The sequence below is a fragment of the Bos mutus genome, chromosome 8 (genome assembly GCF_027580195.1).
Source record: "Bos mutus isolate GX-2022 chromosome 8, NWIPB_WYAK_1.1, whole genome shotgun sequence".
NCBI lineage: Eukaryota > Metazoa > Chordata > Mammalia > Artiodactyla > Bovidae > Bos > Bos mutus.
In genome coordinates, this window is record NC_091624.1 from 101,985,046 (window position 1) to 102,008,811 (window position 23,766).

The 23,766-nt window shown below is 40.6% G+C and overlaps 1 protein-coding gene across 2 annotated transcripts in view; it reads right to left on the reverse strand.

Annotated features, from left to right (window-relative positions):
• Window positions 1–23,766, reverse strand: part of KIF13B (kinesin family member 13B) — a 209,436-nt gene that overhangs the window by 183,310 nt on the left and 2,360 nt on the right. For both annotated transcript variants that reach the window (XM_070376014.1, XM_070376013.1), the window contains exon 2: window positions 7,526–7,619. In XM_070376014.1, the coding sequence (XP_070232115.1) occupies window positions 7,526–7,619 (94 nt within the window). The remainder of the gene's footprint in view (window positions 1–7,525; window positions 7,620–23,766) is intronic.

A 23,766-nucleotide genomic window follows, 5' to 3' on the forward strand; every position in this document is an offset into this window, starting at 1 on the left:
ATTTCTTAATCTCCGGTTAGCTGTGTACTATCAATTTTCTGAATTTTAAGCATCTTATTTTTCAAAACAGTTTTGAAATTCCATATACCAGTGTTTCCCAAATTCCCACGATTAAGCTGTTAAGCTGAAAATTGTCTACCTATTCATTTTTAAATGGCTTCTATTGCCTTTAATAAGCATAAATATCAAACCATGAAATTTTCAGAAGTTAATGCAAAATTAATCAGAAAAATATAAAACTATTGTTTTAAAAGTATACATATTCACTTTCAAAGTATACTAACATAGGTTATTAAGTACACATGTAAAATTAATCACAGTTTTAGATTAATAAGATTGGTGGACACTATTCTAAAAAGAAGGATATTGTAGCTCTTAAAGGAAAAATATTAGTTTGAGTCTTTCTGACTATTGATTGAAACTGACGCCAACCACTTTTTTTATGTTAGTTTCAAATCCCTGGCACTTCAGCTACAAGTATAGCTCCTATAAAACCGTAACTTGTTTTATGGGTTAGTCATTCTCCAAACTAGACTGTAATTAATCTTAACTTTGTAATTTGTGCTTTCCTTACTATTTCTTTCTTTTAATGAAGTCAACATATACTACCGAACTGCTACATTTCCAAATTTTCATTTTCTCTTTTCACCTTGACATTAAAAAAAAAAGTACTTCCCCTGAGGTGGTCTTTTGTCATACTAGTAATGTTCTTGTTTTTCATCTGGGCACCAGTTACAGGACTGTGCTCAACTTACGAAAATTCATCAAGCTATATATACTTTTCTGTACATATAGTTTATACTTCAATAAAGAGTTGTTTTTTAAGAAGCTGTGCTTCCTAACTTTATCTCACCAAAAGCCACAACATACCAGCGTTTACGGATGTCACTTCTGTTTGCTTTTGACAGCTATCACTTCTAAGTCTTTTTTAAATCAGACAGCACTCTATAGTACTGACTTAACATTCAATCTGTATTTTCAGCACATGTAAAAAGAGTCATCCAAGATACTCTGTGGAACCAAAAAGTGCTATTTAATTCTTTCACAAACCCCTGAGATTTAAGGATCTCTAAAGGAAAGAAAACACTCATTTTACATTCTCTGTGCTCACTGTATCCTCACAATTAGCTCAGCAGTTAACATCACACACTTGTGGATGGAGCCACAACAATGTATTTCCCACCAAAAATGCTTCCCTTAGGTGACACTGATGTTTCTCCACTCATAGATGATGGTCCATGTTTCCTCTTACTGAAACTGCGTAGAGCTTTACACCAGCCTTCAGCATGAATATGTGACAGAACTGTCACTGTGACTGCCAAGGTCACAACATCACGGATGGGGAAGGAGGGACGCTCAAGAGAGAGGGGATATATGTATACATACAGCTTTTGTATATGGGATATATGTATACATACAGCTGATTCACTTTGTTGTAAAGCAGAAACACAAGATCGTAAAGCAATTACACTCCAATTAAAAAAAACAAAACGCAATACTGCTCCCACCTCGCTTTCTCATGCTCTCAGGACACTTGCCTCTGGAACCTGCCACCAGACTGGGAGCAGGGCTTCTGCTTGCAGCCCCAGCGACATCTCCAGCTAACAGGCAGCGTCAACCACCCGACCCAAGTGACCCGGTGAGCTTTCTGATTGCGGCCCCTCGCCTTCAAGTCTTCCCGGTGAACCCCCAACAGCATGGACTGGAGCAAGCCATCCCCCCAAGCTCTATCTGAATTTCTAAGCCACACTAACCATGAGATAATAATGATTACTGGCCTTCCATGGCGGTCCAGTGGTTGAGAATACCCCTGCCAATGCAGGGGACGTGGGCGTGATCCCTGATCCAGGAAGACTCCACATGCCGCAGAGCAACTAAGCCCAGGGGCCACCACTGAGCCCACGCCCTACAGCTACTGCAGCCTGTGCACCCTACAGCCTGTGCTCTGCAACGAGAAGCCACCACAACGAGAAGCCCACGCACCACAACAAAGATCCAGCACAGCCAAAAATAAATAAACCTTAAAAAAAGTAAATGATTACTGTTGTTTGAAGTCACAAAGCTTCTGAGATCATTTATTTGTTATACAACAATAGAAAATGGAAACACTTTGCAAATAAAACACACAGGAAGATAACCATGCCAGCAAGCGGCAAAGGCAGAATTTGAATCGTCAGTCTGTATAAAAAACCCAAATTTTTTTCTACCAGAGGGTATTGACTCCAAGTTTACTCAGAGTTGCCCACATTTCCAAAGAAAACAACAGTACTCAGACTGAAAGCTCTACGAGCAATATATACTCCTCCAAATTAGAGTTTTCAGTTCACACTCAGGACACTAGGTCATTCCATTAGCGGGCTCAAAATCCCTGCACCTCTGACTCATCAATATCTTTCCCACCCTAGTAACAGCATCTCCTAGAGATGCTTAAGAAACATCAGATCAAATCAGATCAGATCAGTCGCTCAGTTCTGTCCGACTCTTTGTGACCCCATGAATCGCAGCATGCCAGGCCTCCCTTTCAATCAGCAACTCCCAGAGTTCACTGAGACTCACATCCATCGAGTCAGTGATGCCATCCAGCCATCTCATCCTCTGTCGTCCCCTTTTCCTCCTGCCCCCAACCCCTCCCAGCATCAGAGTCTTTTCCAATGAGTCAACTCTTCGCATGAGGTGGCCAAAGTACTGGAGTTTCAGCTTTAGCATCAGTCCTTCCAAAGAAATCCCAGGGCTGATCTCCTTCAGAATGGACTGGTTGGATCTCCTTGCAGTCCAAGGGACTCTCAAGCATCTTCTCCAACACCATAGTTCAAAAGCATCAATTCTTCGGCACTCAGGCTTCTTCACAGTCCAACTCTCACATCCACACATGACCACAGGAAAAACCATAGCCTTGACTAGACGAACCTTTGTTGGCAAAGTAATGTCTTTGCTTTTGCTTATGCTATCTACGTTGGTCATAACTTTCCTTCTAAGGAGTGAGCATCTTTTAATTTCATGGCTGCAGTCACCATCTGTAGTGATTTTGGAGCCCAGAAAAATAAAGTCTGACACTGTTTCCACTGTTTTCCCATCTATTTCCCATGAAGTGGTGGGACCGGATGCCATGATCTTAGTTTTCTGAATGTTGAGCTTTAAGCCAACTTTTTCACTCTCCTCTTTCACTTTAATCAAGAGGCTTTTGAGTTCCTCTTCACTTTCTGCCATAAGGGTAGTGTCATCTGCATATCTGAGGTTAGTGATATTTCTCCAGGCAATCTTGATTCCAGCTTGTGCTTCTTCCAGTCCAGCGTTTCTCATGATGTACTCTGCATATAAGTTAAATAAGCAGGGTGACAGTATACAGCCTTGACATACTCCTTTTCCTATTTGGAACCAGTCTGTTGTTCCATGTCCAGTTCTAATGGTTGCTTCCTGATCTGCATACAGATTTCTCAAGAGGCAGGTCAGGTGGCCTGGTATTCCCATCTCTTTCAGAATTTTCCACAGTTTATTGTGATCCACACAGTCAAAGGCTTTGGCATAGTCAATAAAGCAGAAATAGATGTTTTTCTGGAACTCTCTTGCTTTTTCCATGATCCAGCGGATGTTGGCAATTTAATCTCTGGTTCCTCTGCCTTTTCTAAAACCAGCTTGAACATCAGGAAGTTCACGGTTCACATATTGCTGAAGCCTGGCTTGGAGAATTTTGAGCATTACTTTACTAGCATGTGAGATGAGTGCAATTGTGCGGTAGTTTGAGCATTCTTTGGCATTGCCTTTCTTTGGGATTGGAATGAAAACTGACCTTTTCCAGTCCTGTGGACACTTCTGAGTTTTCCGAATTTGCTGGCATATTGAGTGCAGCACTTTCACAGCATCATCTTTCAGGATTTGAAATAGCTCCACTGGAATTCCATCACCTCCACTAGCTTTGTTCGTAGTGATGCTTTCTAAGGCCCACTTGACTTCACATTCCAGGATGTCTGGCTCTAGGTCAGTGATCACACCATCGTGATTATCTGGGTCGTGAAGATCTTTTTTGTACAGTTCTTCTGTGTATTCTTGCCACCTCTTCTTAATATCTTCTGCTTCTGTTAGGTCCATACCATTTCTGTCCTTTATCGAGCTCATCTTTGCATGAAATGTTCCTTTGGTATCTCTGATTTTCTTGAAGAGATCCCTAGTCTTTCCCATTCTGTTGTTTCCTCTATTTCTTTGCATTGATTGCTAAAGAAGGCTTTCTTATCTCTTCTTGCTGTTCTTCGGAACTCTGCATTCAGATGCTTATATCTTTCCTTTTCTCCTTTGCTTTTCGCTTCTCTTCTTTTCACAGCTATTTGTAAGGCCTCCCCAGACAGCCATTTTGCTGTTTTGCATTTCTTTTCCATGGGGATGGTCTTGATCCCTGTCTCCTGTACAATGTCATGAACCTCATTCCATAGCTCATCAGGCACTCTATCTATCAGATCTAGGCCCTTAAATCTATTTCTCACTTCCACTGTATAATCATAAGGGATTTGATTTAGGTCATACCTGAATGGTCTAGTGGTTTTCCCTACTTTCTTCAATTTAAGTCTGAATTTGGCAATAAGGAGTTCATGGTCTGAGCCACAGTCACAAACATAACTACGTCAATAATAATAAACCTCAACATTTACAGAACATTTCACAAAGCACTTTAAGGATTACTAATTTGATTTTCAGGAAACCCCCCTATGAAACAGATGAGGTAGGTATCACACAGACAAGGCTCAAAAAAAGTAAAAATAACTAACTACAGGGCTTCCCTGCTGGCTCAGTTCAGTTGCTCAGTCGTGTCTGACTCTTTGCGACGCCATGGACTGCAGCACGCCAGGCCTCCCTGTCCATCACCAACTGCCGGAGTTTACTCAAACTCATGCCCATTGAGTGGATGACAACTCATCCTCTGTCGTCCCCTTCTCCTGGCTTCAATCTTTCCCAGAATCAGAGTCTTTTCCAATGAGTCAGTTTTTCGCATCAGGTGGCCAAAGTACTGGAGTTTCAGCCTCAACATCAGTCCTTTCAATGAATATTCAGGACTAATTTTCTTTAGGATGGACTGGTTGAATCTCCTTGCAGTCCAAGGGACTCTCAAGAGTCTTCTCCAATACCACAGTTCAAAAGCATCAATTCTTCAGCACTCAGCCTTCTTTATAGTCCAACTCTCACAGCCATACATGAACACTGAAAAAACCATAGCCTTGACTAGATGGACCTCTGTTGGCAAAGTAACGTCTCTGCTTTTGAATATGCTATCTAGGTTGGTCATAACTTTCCTTCCAAGGAGTAAGCGTCTTTTAATTTCATGGCTGCAGTCACCACCTTCAGTGATTTTGGAGCCCCCCAAAATAAAGTCAGCCACTGTTTACAGTGTTTCCCCATCTATTTCCCATGAAGTGATGGGACCGGATGCCATGATCTTAGTTTTCTGAATGTTGAGCTTTAAGCCAACTTTTTCACTCTCCTCTTTCACTTTAATCAAGAGGCTCTTTAGTTCTTCTTCACTTTCTGCCATAAGGGTGGTGTCATCTGCATATCTGAGGTTAGTGATATTTCTCCAGGCAATCCTGATTCCAGCTTGTGTTTCTTCCAGTCCAGCATTTCTCATGATGTACTCTGCATAGAAGGTAAATAAGCAGGGTGACAATATACAGCCTTGACATACTCCTTTTCCTATTTAGAACTAGTCTGTTGTTCCATGTCCAGTTCTAGCTGTTGCTTCCTGATCTGCATACAGATTTCTCAAGAGGCGGTCAGGTAGTCTGGTATTCCCATCTCTTTCAGAATTTTCCACAGTTTATTGTGATCCACACAGTCAAAGGCTTTGGCATAGTCAATAAAGCAGAAATAGATGTTTTTCTAGAACTCTCTTGCTTTTTGGATGATCTAGCAGATGTTGGCAATTTGATCTCTGGTTCCTCTGCCTTTTCTAAATCCAGCTTGAACATCTGGAAGTTCACACTTCAACTATTGTTGAAGCCTTGCTTGGAGAATTTTGAGCACTACTTTACTAGTATGTGAGATGAGTGCAACTGTGTCGTAGTTTAAGCATTCCTTGGCATTGCCTTTCTTTGGGATTGGAATGAAAACTGACCTTTTCCAGTCCTGTGGCCACTGCTGAGTTTTCCAAATTTGCTGACATATTAAGTGCAGCACTTTCACAGCATTATCTTTTAGGATGGTGGCTCAGTGGTAAAGAAATCTGCCTGCCAATGCAGGAGACGCAGGTTCGATCCCTGGGCCAGGAAAATTCCCCTGAAGTAGGAAATAGCAACCCATTCCAGTAATCTTGCCTGGGAAATCCCATGGACAGAGGAGTCTGGTGGGCTACAAATTATGGGGTCACAAAAGAGTGGGACACAACTTAGCAACTAAACAACAACAAACTGCCTACGATAAGATAAGCAGGGATTCAATTTCCTATTTTCTGACTCCATGTCATGTGCTCTTTTCAACTTAATTCAACTCAAAAGAACTTCATGGAGTGCCTTTGGGTGTACTTTCGCAAACAACGCTGTCTCTGCAAGTACTCTGCAGCATCTGCTTGGCACAAAGCATCATGGTGGGCACCATGCGTTCTCCACTGTCAGAATGGCACAAAAACATCTCTGATAGCTGATCTCTACAGCCAGTCCTTCCCCACTCTGATCCACTCCTGACACTGCCATCCAACAATCTTCCTAATCCACTTCCTTAATCACAATAATTCAAAAACTGTCAAAGATGACAACTTCCCATAAAAAGAGAGGCCAAATCTCATCTGCTTCCAAAGCCTTCTATAAAGTGACTCTAACTTACCTGGTAATTTCCCTGCACTTGCTAAGAAAAACCAAATTAATCTCTTCCTTCCTGTCCACATTCGCTTTCTTTATACCTTCCTGCTCTCCCCTTTGGTTCATATGATCACTCAAACCCAGAAGTGAGGCTCAAGTATTTCATCCCCAACTCCTGACAGAGAGTCCCTTCCTTCAAAGACCTTAAAATTTACTGTTAAGCTATAATTAATAATTCAAAACAATACACCATAATTAAATTAGGTGGCACAGATTATAGCTCACAGGGACCTTAAGGAGAGGAATCCAGTAAGGGCTGCAAGAAAGTCTTCAGGAAGAAAAGAACACTTGAAATGGGTTCTGACCAATAGACTAGGATAGGAACTGGCAGAAGTAAAAACCACCCAGGATGAGCAGCAACTGAAAAGCCTTCCCTTCTTCCCTACTTCTTCCCATTTACATCTCATCTAAGCCTCCAGCCAATATCGTCTCCTTCAGGAAGCCTTCCTCAGGTACTAACCAACATTCTCTTCTCCGCGCTTCTATACCATCACTGTCCCACCCATGACACTCGATCAGGCACTCAGTCCTTCCATATTATATTAACAAACCTCATCTCACTGATCTGGCAGCAATATGTCTCCACGGAGAAAGCACTCAATATTTGTTCAACTAAATTCAGTTCAGCAGCCACTGTTGCCTTCTGTCTTTTAAAAACCCATCAATCATAACACTGGTTCTTAACTTACCGGGCATCGCCTTTGGAAAGGTTGGTATTTACAGGATTGAGAATAACCTTGTTTGCGTCTACATCCACCACACATTTGGTGTGCAAGTCAATTTCTGCAGATTGAAAAAAGAAAAACAAAAAATGAGTCATTTTTGAAGCAATCTATGTCAGAAAAAGCATTTGACCCAAAAGAAAAAAAAAAATCCAACACTCTTTCAGAACAGAAACACTCAATGAACTAGAAATAGACCGGAACTTCCTCAATTGACCTGATAAAGGGCATCTAAAAAACTTGCAGCTAACTTCACACTTAATGGTAAAAACCTGAACAGCCTACCTACTAACATCAGAAATAAGACAAGGATATCTACACTTGAAACACAACATTTTAGATCAATTATACACCAATTGAAAAAAAAGAAGACAAGGATGTCTACTACTGAGCCTATTCAAGGTTGTACCAGAATTTCTGGTCAGGGCAGTTAAGCAAGAAAAACTAACATAAGGCATCCCAACTGAAAAGAATAAATAAAACTACCTTTATTTGCACAAGATAGGATGTTATATATAGAAAATCCTAAAGAATCCACTAAAAAGCTACTAGAATAAACAGGTTTTGCAAAGTTGTAGGATATGCGATCAATACACAAAAATCAGTTGTTTCCATACACCAGCAATAAAAAATCCAGAAATGAAGTTAAGAAAATTTCATTTATAACACTTTTGATTCATTTATATCAAAAAGATTTAAATGCTTAGGTAAAATCTTAAAAGAAGTGCAAAACATATACACTGAAGAGTCCAAAATATTGTTGAAAGAAATTAAACACTTAAATAGAAAGAAATTATATTCATGAAGTAAAAGACTTAATACTCTTAGGATAGCAATAACTCCCCAATACAAAAACTCAAGGCAATCCCTATTAAAATCCCAGCCGACTTTTTTTTTTTCTTCCAAAAGTTAACAAGCTGATCCTAATTCTATGTGAAAATGCACGAGACCCAAAATAGCTAAAAAAAACCTTGAAGAACAAAATACAAAGACAGCACTTGTCAATTCTAAACTTACTACACAACTAGAGTAATCATGGTACCAGTAAGAGGACAGATATGTGGTCAATGAGACAGAGAGTCCAAAACTACAGCCCGATTTGTGGCCAAATAACAACAGTGCCGAGAAAATCCAGGGGGTGAGTACAGTCATTTCAACAGACGGTGCTAGCACAGCCTCATCAAAATGAAAACTGCTGTGCTTCGAACGATACCATCAGGGAGTCAAAAGGTAATCTACAGAATCGAGAAAATATGTGGGAATCATACATCTAATAAGGGACTTGCATCAGAAAATATAAAGAACTCGTACAACTCAATAATTTTAAAATGGGCAAAGACTGGGACCTCCCTGGTAGTCCGGTAATTAAAACTCCATGCTTCCAGGAGGCATGGGTTCAATCCCAAGCTGGGGAACTAAGATCTCGTATGCCACATGGAACAGTCAAAATAATAAAATAAAATGGGCAAAGATTTGAACAGACACCTCTCCAAAAAAAAAATACAAAAATGGCCAATGACCACAAGAAAAGATGTTCAACATCATTAGACAATGGGGAAATGCAAATGAAAACCACAAGATACCACTTCATACCCACTAGCATAACTAACCTAAATGACATGTAACTAATATAAATACTGTGATATTGCAATTAAAAAAAGAAAAATTAATAAAAGTGTAAATTGGATCCTGTCCAAAAAAAGCCAGGTAAGTATAGGTGAGGGCATGGAAAAATTGGAACCTATATACAGTACTGGTGGGAATATAAAAAGGTGCAGTCACTTTAGAAAACAGTCTGGCAGTTCCTAATGGTAACACATTAGTAACCTAATGGTTACACACAGAATTAGCATATGACCCAACGACTTCCACTCATAGAGATACACCCAAGAGAAACCTATGTCCATACAGAAGTTTATACATGGAAGTTCACAGCAGTGTTATTTGGCTATTCATAACAGCTAAAAAGCTAAAAAGTGGGAACAACTCAAGTGTCCTTCAACTAATGGATGGATAAATGTGGTATATCCTTAAAACAGAACACTACTTAGCAATTAAGTAGGTACTGATACATACAGTGGCAGACTTTACTTTTCTGGGCTCCAAAATCACTGCAGATGGTGACTGCAGCCATGAAATTAAAAGACGCTTGCTCCTTGGAAGAAAAGTTATGACCAACCTAGATAGCATATTCAAAAGCAGAGACATTATTTGCCAACAAAGGTCCATCTAGTCAAGGCTACGGTTTTTCCAGTGGTCACGTATGGATGTGAGAGTTGGACTATAAAGAAAGCTGAGTGCCAAAGAATTGATGCTTTTGAACTGTAGTGTTGGAGAAGACTCTTGAGAGTCCCTTGGACTGCAAGGAGATCCAACCAGTCCACCCTAAAGGAGATCAGTCCTGGGTGTTCATTGGAAGGACTGATGCTGAAGCTGAAACTCCAATACTTCGGCCACCTCATGAGAAGAGCTGACTCACTGGAAAAGACCCTGATGCTGGAAAGATTGAGGGCAGGAGGAGAAGGGGATGATAGAGGATGAGATGGTTGGATGGCATCACCGACTCAATGGACATGAGTTTGATTTAAGCTCCGAGAGTTGATGATGGACAGGGAGGCCTGGCGTGCTGCAGTCCATGGGGTCACAAAGAGTTGGACACAACTAAGCAACTGAACCGAACTCATACATACTAAAACATAGATGCAGTTTGTGCTAAGTGAAAGAAGCCAGTCACAAAAGACCATATATTGTAAGATTTTACTTATTTCTAACATTCAGAACAGGCAAATAGAGACGGAAAATAGACTAGTTATTACCTAGAGCTGAGGCGTGACTGCCAGCGGGTATAGGTTTCTATTGGGGGGTGATGAAGATGTCCTAAAATTGTGCTGATAGTTTTCACAACTGCATGAGTGCAGTAAAAACGACTGTTGTGGCTGAACTGTATGAAATTGAACTGCATCTTAAAGTTTGGGGTTTTTTTTTTAATGTATACAGGCCACATCATGTTCTCTTATTTTCATATTCCTCTACATTTCTGACCCAAAGTATGCAACAGTTTCTGTTTGCCTTATCTCTACTACGCAAAGATATGCTCTAACGAAAGAAACTGCGCTCCACTGGAGTCATTTTGTATTTTCCTAAGAACCTTGGCCAAATGTCAATGTCAAACGCATTACAACTTTAGAGTATTCCCACTGCCAGGAAAGAGGATTTATTTTTTGTTTGACTGCTTTAATTTACATAACTGAGACAAATGAAAAACAAACAAAACAAAAATTTCCTTTCCCGTCCTACCACAAAACTCAACTTTTCTCATATCAGTTATTTTATCAATACATTTGTTTGCAAAAACATATTCTATAAATACAAAAAATTTAGTGGTCGGGCTTTTAGCCAATACATTTTTTAGGCAAAGAGAACTGAAAAGAAAACAGAGCTATGTTTTATCCAGGTGTGGAAGACTAACCCCTGAAGGCTTATATTTCACTGTGGTCAACTAGTATTAAAGTCTATTTCTAATACTTGTGTTTAAATCCACTCTATACTGTCACAGAAATGCTGCAAGAAAGCCTTAGTCACAATGAAGAAACTTTTCAAGCCCTTATCTTTACTTCTTCCTTTCCTTAGGCCCAGGCTTCCCAGGAGGTCCCCAGGTAAAGAATCTGCCTGCCAATGCATGAGACACAGGTTCAATCCCTGGATTGGGAAGATCCCCTAGAGAAGAAATTAGCAACCCACTGCAGGATTTTTGCCTGGGAAATCCCATGGCCAGAGAAGCCTGGCAGGCTACAGTCCATTGGGTCGCAAAAGAGTTGGACACGACTAAGCATGCACGCAACACTCCTTAGGCCCAGAGCTCAAGTTTGCACACATCGTACTCTGTTAATACCACCCCTTTATGACCTCTGACCATGCTGTGGCCAGCCCCATATGTGTATTCTATACACAAATGCATTATCAAGCCTCCGGAAATTGTACTGACTCAGAATCTGCTATCTCACCACCCACCACAAATATAGATATTAGTTTCTTGCAAGAACGTCTGGTCTGAGCAAAGGAGCTGCATGTATAGTTCTGTATCAGAAGTGCACATCTAAAATGCATGCCTGCAAAGCTGTAAATCAAGTACTTCCCCCACCCCCACCAGAGTTTTGCCTTCATTTCAGATGATCTGGAATTGAGAAAGGATTCAAACATTTTCCTTCAATATTTGTAGGCTTTTCTCCTATACTCTTCACAGCTCCTCCATCTTACCCCTCATGACTTCTCTAGATACATTAATAATTTGAAAACATTTAGTGGCATGATTAAGGAACTAATTCCCAGAAAATCCTTTATAATTCAAAGAACTGCTACTGCTAAGTCGCTTCAGTCGTGTCCAACTCTGTGTGACCCCATAGACGGCAGCCCACCAGGCTCCCCCATCCCTGGGATTCTCCAGGCAAGAACACTGGAGTGGGTTGCCATTTCCTTCTCCAGTGCATGAAAGTGAAAAGTGAAAGTGAAGTCGCTCAGTCGTGTCCAACTCTTAGCGACCCCATGGACTGCATGCAGCCTACCAGGCTCCTCCATCCATGGGATTTTCCAGGCAAGAGTACTGGAGTGGGGTGCCATTGCCTTCTCTGTTCAAAGAACTATCCAATAGCTAATATAGTCAACCTAAGCTCATTTTGTCCTAAAGAGGGCAACCCGAACAAAAGTCTCTACATTTAACCCTCTGGAGGTGGCCTTTAAAATTATAAACAACTATCTTCACTTCTTTATTGCTCAGTTTTTATTATCAAATAAAATTCCACCCCAGTGCTGTTACAAGAAGGTTTTCCACATACTGTTTAGAATATGGGTGGAACATCCAGGACACACATCCAAGCAAATAAGAGCAGTGAAGAGAGTTTAAGGGTCAGATTCTCTGGTTGCTCAGACGGTAAAGAATCTGCCTCCAATGCAGGAGACAGGGGTTTGATCCCTGGGTCGTGAAGATCCCCTGGAGAAGGGAATGGCAACCCACTCTAGTATTCTTGCCTGGAAAACTCCATGGACAGAGGAGCTTGGTGGGCTATAGTCCATGGGGTCGCAAACAGTCAGACATGACTGAGTGACTAACATACACAAAAAATTAAGGGTCAAATATATGAAAAGCATTTTACATCTACATGTCATCAATGCTTAAATAAAATTATACTGCTTCAAAATTCTAAATATGACACCTTCTCCATGGAAAACTTCTTGTTCTATATTTCTTAGAAAGCAAAGAAAGTGAAAGTAAAGTCGTGTCTGACTCTTTTGCGACCACATGGACTATAGCCTACCAGGCTCCTTCACCCACGGATTTTCCAGGCAAGAGTTCCGTAACGGATTTGCTATTTCGTTCTCCAGGGGATCTTCCGAACCCAGGGACCAAACCCGGGTCTCCTGCATTGCAGGCAGACCCTTTACCATCTGAGCCACCAGGGAAGCCCCTTAGAAAGCAAAGCCATGATTAAATTGCAATGCCAATTCCTTCTTTTTGAAAGATTTTTTAAAAATAAATTATAAGAATACAAAAAAAAAAAAAAAGAAATTGCAATGCCAAATTTAGGCCTTAAATTTAAGCTGGATTTAAAAAAAGAAAAAAATTTAAACACCTACCAAAAATCCAAAAGTAAACACCTTCCTCTTAGTCTGGAACAACACTTTGGTTAAAAAGATAAAAGATCTAGCTGTTATGCTCTACCCGTGTAAAAACAGTGTGAAAGTGAACATGAACACACATGAACACCCATGTTCACAGCAGCATTATTCACAACAGCTAAAAGGTTGAAGCAACCCGACTTTCCATCAATGGATGAATGGATAAACAGAATGTGGTGTGTGTGTATATATATGTATATGTATATATTTTTTTCCCAATGGAAAATGATTCAATCTTTAAAAAGAATGAAATTCTGCTAAAACATGTACGAACCTTGAAGACATTGTATTAAGAAAAATAAACCAGTCACAAAGGATAAGTTTTGCAGGATTCCACTTGTATGAGACACTTCCAGTAGTCAAAGTCAGAGATAAATAGTGTGACAGTAGCTGCCAGGGGTGGGGCTAAAGGGTCCACAGGGAGTTAGTATCTCACGGGTATGGAGTTTCAGTTCTGCAAGATAAAAAAGTTCTAGAGATGGATGGTGGTGATAGTTCCATAACAATGTTAATGTACTTAATGCCACTGAACTGTACACTTAAAAGTGGTTTAAGATGGTCAATTTTATATCTATCTTACCACAATAAAAATAGTACTAAATACTCATCATTAGTATAATAAGTAACACATGGACAACAGCTTACTTCCAGGGAAGCATAAAATAGTAAGATTCGTATTTAATCAGCACTATGTCTGAAAAGCAATAAAAAATGAGAGTGATCCTAGAGTACTGCTGTAAGTGCTGTAAGTTTATGTTATGACTAATCAACTTTTACAGTACTCAGAACCATGAATGCTTTGATGTATCCACGGTCCTTAGAAAAAGACGGACAGATAGAAATTTACTCCACTAACATTGAAGACTCCATATTATTTTCCAAACAGGATCTTTTTCTAGGTCAAGTTCCTCAAGATGAATAAAATATTAACAGCTGACAATTCAGTTTACTCAGCCAGCAAATTAGTCACCTTGTAAAAGTGAATAATAATTTGAAATGAGTCTTTCTTCAATGCGATGGCTCTGTCTCCAATGACATCATAGTCAAAGATGGGCAGGGCCTGGGAGACTCCCTTTACATAACTCATGTTCTGTCTGGGGAGATGCATCATTCTCAGAGCGGACAAAATAATTCCGAGTTGTCCATTCAGTAATCTGCCTAATTCTCCAGAAAATTAATAATAATTTTCAGACCAAACCTACTCAGAAATACAAATAAACCTCCCTTTACCTATCTATAACTTACTGTTAAATTCACAATTGTCCATTTTTAAAAGGAAGATAGTAAATTATTGATATCTGTAAGAGTCACATCTTAGATTGCAAATTTTGCATGCTTTATATAGTTCTATTTTCAATAATCTGTGTCATAAACTTAGTATTTTTACATGTCTGTGTATGGAAGAGCTTGTTTTCCCAAAGGGAATGTAGTAGTCTTATAAGAATAGGAAATAAGTCTTATAGTTCTTTACTATAATTACAAGTGGCTTGGGCCCCTTTTGAGGCACACTGACCCAAGGAGAAAAAAAGGATGTGATGCCAGGGAGGCCTGGTGAGCTGCAGTCCACGGGGTCACAAAGAGCTGGACACAACTGGACACGAACAATGACCCAAGCAGAAAAAAAGGGATGTGATGCCACACAGGAAAAAAAAACAAAGAAGTAGTTTGCTTTCTAGTAAGAGATATATAAAATATCCTAATCACCTACTTCTATGTTTTTACCACTGAACATGAGAATCTATTCAATAAACAAAAGATAAAATGTAACTGAGTTCTAATACGGCTAAAGAAATAACTGAGGACTGAGGGAAAATCCTAGACAAGACGCCTGGTAAGGGGAAGAGAGATGATAACACCAAAACAACTGAAATACTCTTGAGTCTATTTTCAAGAAACCAATCGACTTCACAGGGTTAGGAAGTAGGTCTTTAAAAACGTGGAAGGCAAAACCAGAATAAACAAATTTATCTTGAAAAAAGAAGAACCAGAAAGACCAGTGTTACCAGTTTCAAACTTACTACAAAGCTATACTAATCAGACAGTGGGGTACTAACCTAAGAACAGACATATAAATCAATGGAATAGAACTGAGAATCCAGATATATGCTGTCACATTTATGGTCAACTAATTTTCAACAAGGGTGCCAAGACAATCCAAGGGGAAAATATGGTCATTTCAACAAAGGGCGCTAGGATAATTGTGTATCTACATGCGGAAAGATCAAATTGATTTCTACCTCACCCTCATTCAAAAAGTAATTCCAGGGGTTTCCTGGTGTCCTGATGGCTAGGATTCCGGGCTTCTGCGGCCAAGGGTCCAGGGAACTGACATCCCATAAGCCACACAGCCAACAAAAATAAATTTTAAAAACTAACTCCAAACAAATCAAAGACCTAAATAAATGCATCAGCTAAAACTATAAAACGCTTAGAAAATATACACATTAAATCCACATGACTGTGAGTTAGGCACTGGTTTCTTAGCAATCAAATCAAAAGCGCAAGCAACAAAAGGAAAAACCAGATAAATTGGACCACATCAAAATGAAAAACTTTTGTGCTTCAAAGGACACCACTGAAAGAATGAAAAGGCAACCCACATGCTCAAGAAAATATCTGCAAATCACATATCTGTTACCGGACTGGCATCCAGAACATATAAAGAACTCTAAGAATTCAATAATAATTAAAAAAAAAAAAAAGATAACCCAATTTAAAAAATAAGAATAGGGTTTGAATAGAGATCTCTGAAAATATATACAAATGCCAAAAGACACATGAAAAGATGCTTAATTAAGATTATTAGACATTGGGGACAAGCAAATCAAAAATCATAATGAGACTCCACTTCACACCCATTAGGATGGCAATCAAAAAGAAGGACAATAAAACTGACGGGGAAGACATGTAGAAACTGAAACCCTCACACATTGTTGGAGGCAATGTAAAACAGTGCAGTAACTCTGGAAGACCGTCTAGCAGTTCCGCAGAAGTTAGAGTTACTACATGACCCAGAAATTCCACTTCTATGTTTATACATACGCAAGAGACATGAAAATACACAATAACTTATTATTACATTACACAAATGTTCATGATTCATTAATAGCCAAAAACTGGGAACAAGCCAGATGCCTATCAACTGAGAAGGGGCATCCAAGCGCAGCACATCCACGTCACAGAATATTGCTGTGCTGTGCTTAGTCACTCAGCCTGATTCTCTGGGACCCCGTGGACTGCCGTCCGCCAGGCTCCTCAGTCCTTGGGGATTCCCCAGGCAAGGATACTGGAGTGGGTTTCCATCCCTCCTCCAGGGGATCTTCCCAACCCAGGGATTAAACCCAGGTCTCCCACATTCCAGGCGGATTCTTTACCATCTGAGCCATCAGGTAAGCCCCACAGAATATCATTCAGCCTTAAAAAGGAATGAACTGTTGATTCATGCTACATCATGGATAAGTCCTAAAGGACTTATGCCAAGGGAAAGGAGTCAGATACAAAAGTCCATAAATCATGTGATTCCATTTATATGAATGTCCAGAATAGGGAAATCCACAGAGACAAGAAGTAGATTAGGGGCTGTGGGGAGAGGGGAGGAGATGGGAGTGGGGGTGGATGGAGAGTAACCGCTAACCAGAGAGTGTCTCCCATAGGGACGATAAAAAATGTTCTGGAATCCGATAGTGGTGATCATTGCACAACTCTGCAAATACACTAAAAGCCACTGAATTACACACTTTTGATAGGTGAATTCATCTCAAAACAGCTCAGAAGGAATGGTCCCACCACCATCGATGGATGTAAACTATGGTTCAAGTCCCTCAGCCACACTTCTAGTTAATCACGACTTTGAAGAACCAGCCAACCCAATTCTCACTCACAGTTAATAACCTCACATTCTACCTCACCAAGAAAATCAAACACTCTAAGGCTTCCCCATTGTATAATTATCCTCTTCCCTCTATATTTCAAAAATTCCCCACTCTATTGACTATTTCTCTCTATTGATAAAAAGGCTCAAACAATTCCCAGTCTTGGGTTGGTGGGGAGCGGGGGGGCCTGTTGCTCATCTCCAGAAGACCATTCTTTACCATGGCTTTCTATATGGCATTTCTTGAAAGAAAACTCACGTATGCTCACTGCCTCCATATGAGCACACACACTGATTTCTCGGCCCACTACCAACACACCAACAGGAATTCATTCATTCAGTCAAAATTATTCTTCTGCCATTCTTCACCCTGGGCCACCACATTCCTTTCACCTGCTTTTCCTTATGCCTGTCTTCTCAGCCTCTGTGACTTCCTCCTTCAGGAACATGCCTTGATTTGGTATTCTATAAGATCTTCTAAATATAGTAACAACGTCCAAATCTACCCGAAAGTCCAGTCCCTTATTTTCAGCCTCCTGTACAACAGCTTTCTCGATCCACCCCTTGGCTGCACTTCAGAACCTAAAACTCAACAAGTCTGTTACATTTCTTCCAGGCATGCACTACATCTTATCTGAAGTTGTAGGTGCAGTGGGTGGCACGTGATCAGCACTGACTAAATACGGTTGAATGTCTAACAATAGAGCTCATAACTGCCCATACCTCTACCTTAAAACCTGCTTCTCCCACATTTCAGATCTCAATTGGTGACACCAGCACTCATTCACTTAGTCATCTAAACTGGAAGCTCTGCAGTCATCCCAAATTTCCTAGGGCTTCCCCTATGGCTCAGTTGGTAAGAATCCGCCTGCAATGCGGGAGACCTGGGTTTGATCCGTGGAGAAGGGAAAGGCTACCCACTCCAGTATTCTGGCTTAGAGAATTCCACGGACTGTATAGTTCATGGGGTCGCAAAGAGTCGGACACAACTGAGCAACTTGCACTGTATTTCCTAAATCCTGGCTGCTTTCACACCTTGAAATGCAAGGCCACACAGGCACTTTGCCTCGCCCACCTCTCAGGAGTGCGGTCCCAGCCAGCAACTTCCAGGACAAATAGCAGGTTTGCTCACCGCTTAAGAGCAATGGGGTTCCCCAGCTCAGTGCTCCTCAGATGCAACCCAAACCCACTGATTGCTCAGCATCCACATTGCTGGACCCCTCCACATCACTCCTGTGGGATCTGCAGGCAAAATCTGACCCCAAAGTCCTGTGTCTTTCACCAGCATCCATCTAACAGCAACAAGCTCATGTATCAGCTTGTGAGCAAGGTAAAGATGCAGACCTTAATTTCTCCTCCGAGAGCATCTCTGTAACAGCGCCACTGCCCCTTTCAAAAACCTAGACATTTGCGACACCACAGATGGACTCCGAGGAATGTACTGCACTAAGCAAATCAAACACGGTATGATTTCATTTATATAAAAAATATAAATATGAAGAATATAAAATAAAACTCACAGACACAGAGGACAGACCAGTGGTTACAGAGGAGAAGAGGGCTGGAGGCTGGTAAACTGGGTGAAGGGAGCTAACTGTTTGGTGACATGGTTACTAGACTTATTGTAGGGATCACGTTTTAAGAGTTAAGTTGTACACCTGGAACTAATATGTTACACACCAACTTTACCTAAAACAAACCTACAGTCACTGCACCCCTTATCCTGTCCGAGATCCCCCCTGAATCTGCCTGAGCCTCACTTCAGTAACTTCATTCTGCTCTGCTCCCCACAAACCTCTTGATTTCAGTGAAGCCACCTTCCATCACTCCTCTCGTCCCCCACTCGCCACATTCTTCCAGCTTTTCCGAGAAAGCACAGAATTTAAAGGCTGTGGCTCCAGAGTTGAACTGCCCAGATTCCAATCCTCCGTTCCTCTACCTGATAATCATGTGATTTGGTGCAAGTAGTAACTCTGTCCAAGTTTCCATTTTGTCTGTAAAATGAGTTATCGTATAAATTCTCCTAGCATTTTTGGAAAGATTGACCAAAATAATCTAGTTCAGTACTCTCTTTAACTGTTATTTACACAGATACTGTATGCTTCCTGTTGTTTGAACTTTTACAGCTAAATTCCCCACTGTTCTTGCAAATATCTGGCTAATTCCTGCATCCACCTTTTGCTAAGTTCAACAACTCATGCTATGCACCCCACTTGCCTTGTCTTCCTCCTGGTCAATTGCCTTCAACCCATTCCTCATCATTTTCAAGTCCCACCCCCATTTCTTTAATTCATAAGACACTGTTGGGACTTCCCTGGCACTCCATGCTTCAAGTGCAGGGGGCAGAGGTTCAAATCCTGGTCAGGGAACTAAGATTCCACACGCCGTCTGGCAAGGCCAAAAAAAAAAAGCACTATTGCTGACTTGTGTACTGTATTCTTGTGTGTGTCTGTGTGAACCCACCTGCCGGTGAAAGAGACATAAGAGACTTGGGAAGATCTTCTGGAGGAGGGCACAGCAACCCACTCCAGTATTCTTCTAGAGAATCCCATAGACAGAGGAGCCTGGCAGGCCACAGTCCATAGAGTCGCAAAGAGTTGAACTGAAGCCAACTTAGCATATAGCATGCATGTACTGTATCCTTATAACTGACTCACCTTGTGTACCTCTTACTACCAACCAGACAGTACGTTCTGTTGGTCAAAGATCTGACTTATGCTTTTCATATATCGTGCACATCTTTGAAAATTACACAAACTCAGGAATGCAGCATCCCTCTAAAGATCATCATGTCTGATATAGTAGTAAAAGCACAAGCTTTAATGGCAAAACAGAAGAAATTCAGGCTTCAAAATCCTGGTTTTGTAATTCTGGGCAAGTTACCTAACTTCTCTGAGATTGTGTTCAATAGAAATTCTGTAACCACCTTTCAAACTTATTTCAAGAACAATGTATAAAAAGGAATGAACTCTGTAGCTCACAAATAGAAATTTTCCTCCAATCAACACATGTTAAATTGAATAGGCTAATTCATTCCGTCTATTAGTCATTCTGTCGTGTCTGACTCTTTGTGACCCCATGGACTGTAGCCTGCCAGGCTCCTCTGTCCATGGGATTCTCCAGGCAAGAAGACTGGAGTAGGTAGCCATTTCCTCCTCCAGGGGATCTTCCTGACCCTAGGATTGAACTGGGTCTCCTACACTGCAGGCAGATTCTTTACCTTCCGAGCCAATACCAGCTTTTAAAGATACCACCAGCTTCTGAGAGTTAAAGCCCAGTACCAGTTAAGTTGTGGACTTCATGTCCCTTACACCAGCCAGTTTCAGACACTTTCCTAATGATTACACTGCTTCTGCCTGCCAAGCTTTAAGAACATGCTCTTTTGAATACAAAGGGAAACTGATCAGCGAGCACAGAGATCAATAATAAATCCATTTCCACCCAGTAAGCAGCTCAATTCATCTGCTTAACCAATAGTTTTGCCGGTGGTTTCTTCCATCTTCAGAACTTAAGAAATGGAAAAGCTGTCACTGGTCACTGTTTTATGGAAGTGCGAGTCGAGGCAGGGGGGTAGGGGAATGGAGCAGTGGGGAGGGATGAACATAAAATGCCAATTCAAACAAATTTTGATTTGATAAACTTGTACTTTCTTCCCCCAAAGCCTCTGGTCCAATGCGTATAAATCCCACTTTCAGTCATTGAGCTGACAGTAGAAACAGAAGAATGTTGTGATAGATGTGTCTCGTCCTCTATTAGCATATCGAGCAGATGCTAAGAGAACAAGAGTCTTCTGTTTCAGAAAATATATCAGAAATTTCCATCCACAGTCACCCCTAATCCCTAACTCCAACACCAGTTCTCTCTCTCTGAGAACGCTTCAGAACCAGCAGTGGGTTCCAAGTCAGAAAATACCTTCCTGTTTCAAACAGATCCTCCCGCCCCACACCGCACCTTGCCTTCCCGGGGATCACCATGTGCTTCCTCACTGACCACCGGGGTCTTCCAACAGTCCTTCCAACAGGGTCCTCCTACAGTCCCAGTTTCGCCTTTTTATTATTATTATTATTATTGAAGGATAATTCCTTTACAGAATTTTGCTGCCTTCTGTCAAACCTCAACACGAATCAGCCATAGATATACATACGTCCTCTCCCTTTTGGCCCTCCCTCCCTCATCTGTCTTTGGATTCACGCCTGCTCACTTGGTGTTGACTGGTCTCCTTCCTCTCTGGTGGCTTCGTTTTTCACCACATTGCCCAGCGATGCCCCGAATCAGCTTACCTTACCCAGGCTTTGCAACCTGCCCTGAGATCTGGCTATCTTTCTCATCATGCTTGAGTCTTGAGACCCACACAAAGTTCTATTAATAAAAAGCTGAACGGGGCACATGGACCTGCCACCCTGAAGCTAGACTTTTGGGCCCCCTGCAGCCTCGCCTGATCTTTCTAATCTCACCTGTCTCTTGTCCCCTTGACAGAGCCCTCCTCCCTGGCAGGCTTACCTCAACTCTGAGCCTCCCCTTGTGCCTTTGCTCTCAGGCCGTACTTCCTTCTCAAAGAACCAATTTCCCCTACTCCTCTCTTCTCCCACGGGAAACCTGTTCCAACCACAAGCTCCCTCCCTCCACAGAGAAGACTTCCCTAATCACCAGGCTTTGAGGGATCTTTCTAAATTCCTACATCTCCCTCTCATACACCTGGCATTTAGTCACTAGCAATCTGCTACAGGTGTTTTTACCTTGTAATCCTATCTTTTCATAGGACAATCATTTCCTCATGAGCATACAACATAAAGCGCACTGTATTTATTTCGTTTCTCTTGGCCATGCCACGGAGCATGCAGGATTTTAGTTCCCTGATCAGGAATCAAACTTGTGCCCACTGCAGAGGAAGCCCAGAGTCCTAATGAATGAACCACCTAGGAAGCCCCACTGTAAAGCACACGTTAAAAATATGAATGCTCTAATAGCAGCCAACACTAAGAGAAAGTGTTTAGGAAATAAAATTCCCCCAACAAGAACACCCAATCTCATTTTTCCACATTTCTTTCTAGCCCTTGCCCGTTCCTGTTGGTATTTTTACATAGTAGTACTATAATAGTAGGTCCAGCCATACAGTTACACATACTGTTTTACATTCTGCTTTTTCTAACATAAGGAAGTCTTCCTTGTTAAATGGTTTTGATTTTCATCATTTTTAACGTCTATAAATATCTTATCCACTGAGATAGTAGACTGTAATTCACTTAAGCACTGACTTCTACTTGACATTAGTCTTTGTATCTTTCACCATAATGATGATTCTTCTCTGTGACTTTCACTGCATCAAGTACTGAAATGCAAACCAAACCCTTGAGAAATCCCTGCTAAAATAAACGTATTGACCATGCTTCCTAACACCCAAAATAACCCATTTCACTGTTTTTTTCTTCTTTCTAGCTAAATTTCTAATGTAATTTTTGGTTTCATCACACCTCAGGTTAGGTAGACAGCAAATACATTTCCCAAACAGTTTTTTACCTAGATTTATTTTGATAGTTAATCTCACACACATTTAAGCCACAGGAAGTCCCTTGAGGGAAGGCAATAAAATCCCATACTATCTAATATAAGGTAGGCACCTGGCAGGCATTCAATGAATATTAAATATTTTTTAAGCCATCTAAAGTTATAAAACATCAAATTACTGAACAGGAGATGTCGCTGACCTAACTAGTGCCATCAGTTATTCGTGTAAAACTTCGGCTCATTTAATAATTAGATTGGTTAATAATGTATGAACAGGTGTTCCTTACAGTACACAGAACACAGCCAGGTTACTTGGTGAGCTATACACATCTCAGAGATGACATGAAAAGACAAACAAACAGAACTGCAAACAGAACTCCCAGATCTCATGACAAAACAAGCTTAACCCCTTTGACTTCAGCTGTTCAAGTTCATACTTCAGAGGAAAAAAGCAAAAAAAAAAAAGTCGTAGTATTAAAACTATGTAAAATTACACAGGCATGTGAATACAAACTGAAATGAAAATAAGAAAACGAGTGTGAATTGTTATGGTCAAAGAATGTTGGAGACTTCTTCCTTTTTATTTTTTGTTTTCTTAGTATAATGTTAAAATGTATAACAAGAAATATATTCCCGACAAATGCATATTCATTAATCATTACAATTCTTGCTATTACTGAAGTAGACCTAAAGCTGAATGTTCAAATAACTAAGTTCCCCAAGCCCACATAAAGTTTAGCAAATGGAAAGAAACCAACCATCCACCTTAATACCTAAGCCCAGTCAGATACTGAATCACATGAAGAACTTAATGGTACACTAGAAACTTTTTGCCAATTTAAGATTTTCCTCAACAGGTAGCTAATGGGATTCCAAGAATCATTCAGAATGATACATGGCAGAAACCAACACAATATTGTAAAGCAATTATCTTCCAATTAAAAAAAATTTTTTTAATAGAAGAAAAATAAAAGAGAAAAATATTATACAAAATAAGTAAGTCTTTATAGAGTAAAACTACATCATCCCAGGAATCCAGTCTCATCTCATTCTCACTGGTGAAGAGTCATTTCTGAGATTGCTTCTGGCACTAATCTGCCAAGGGAGAAACAATTATGACGAAAAGTTTACCATTCACCATAATTATATACTATTACTT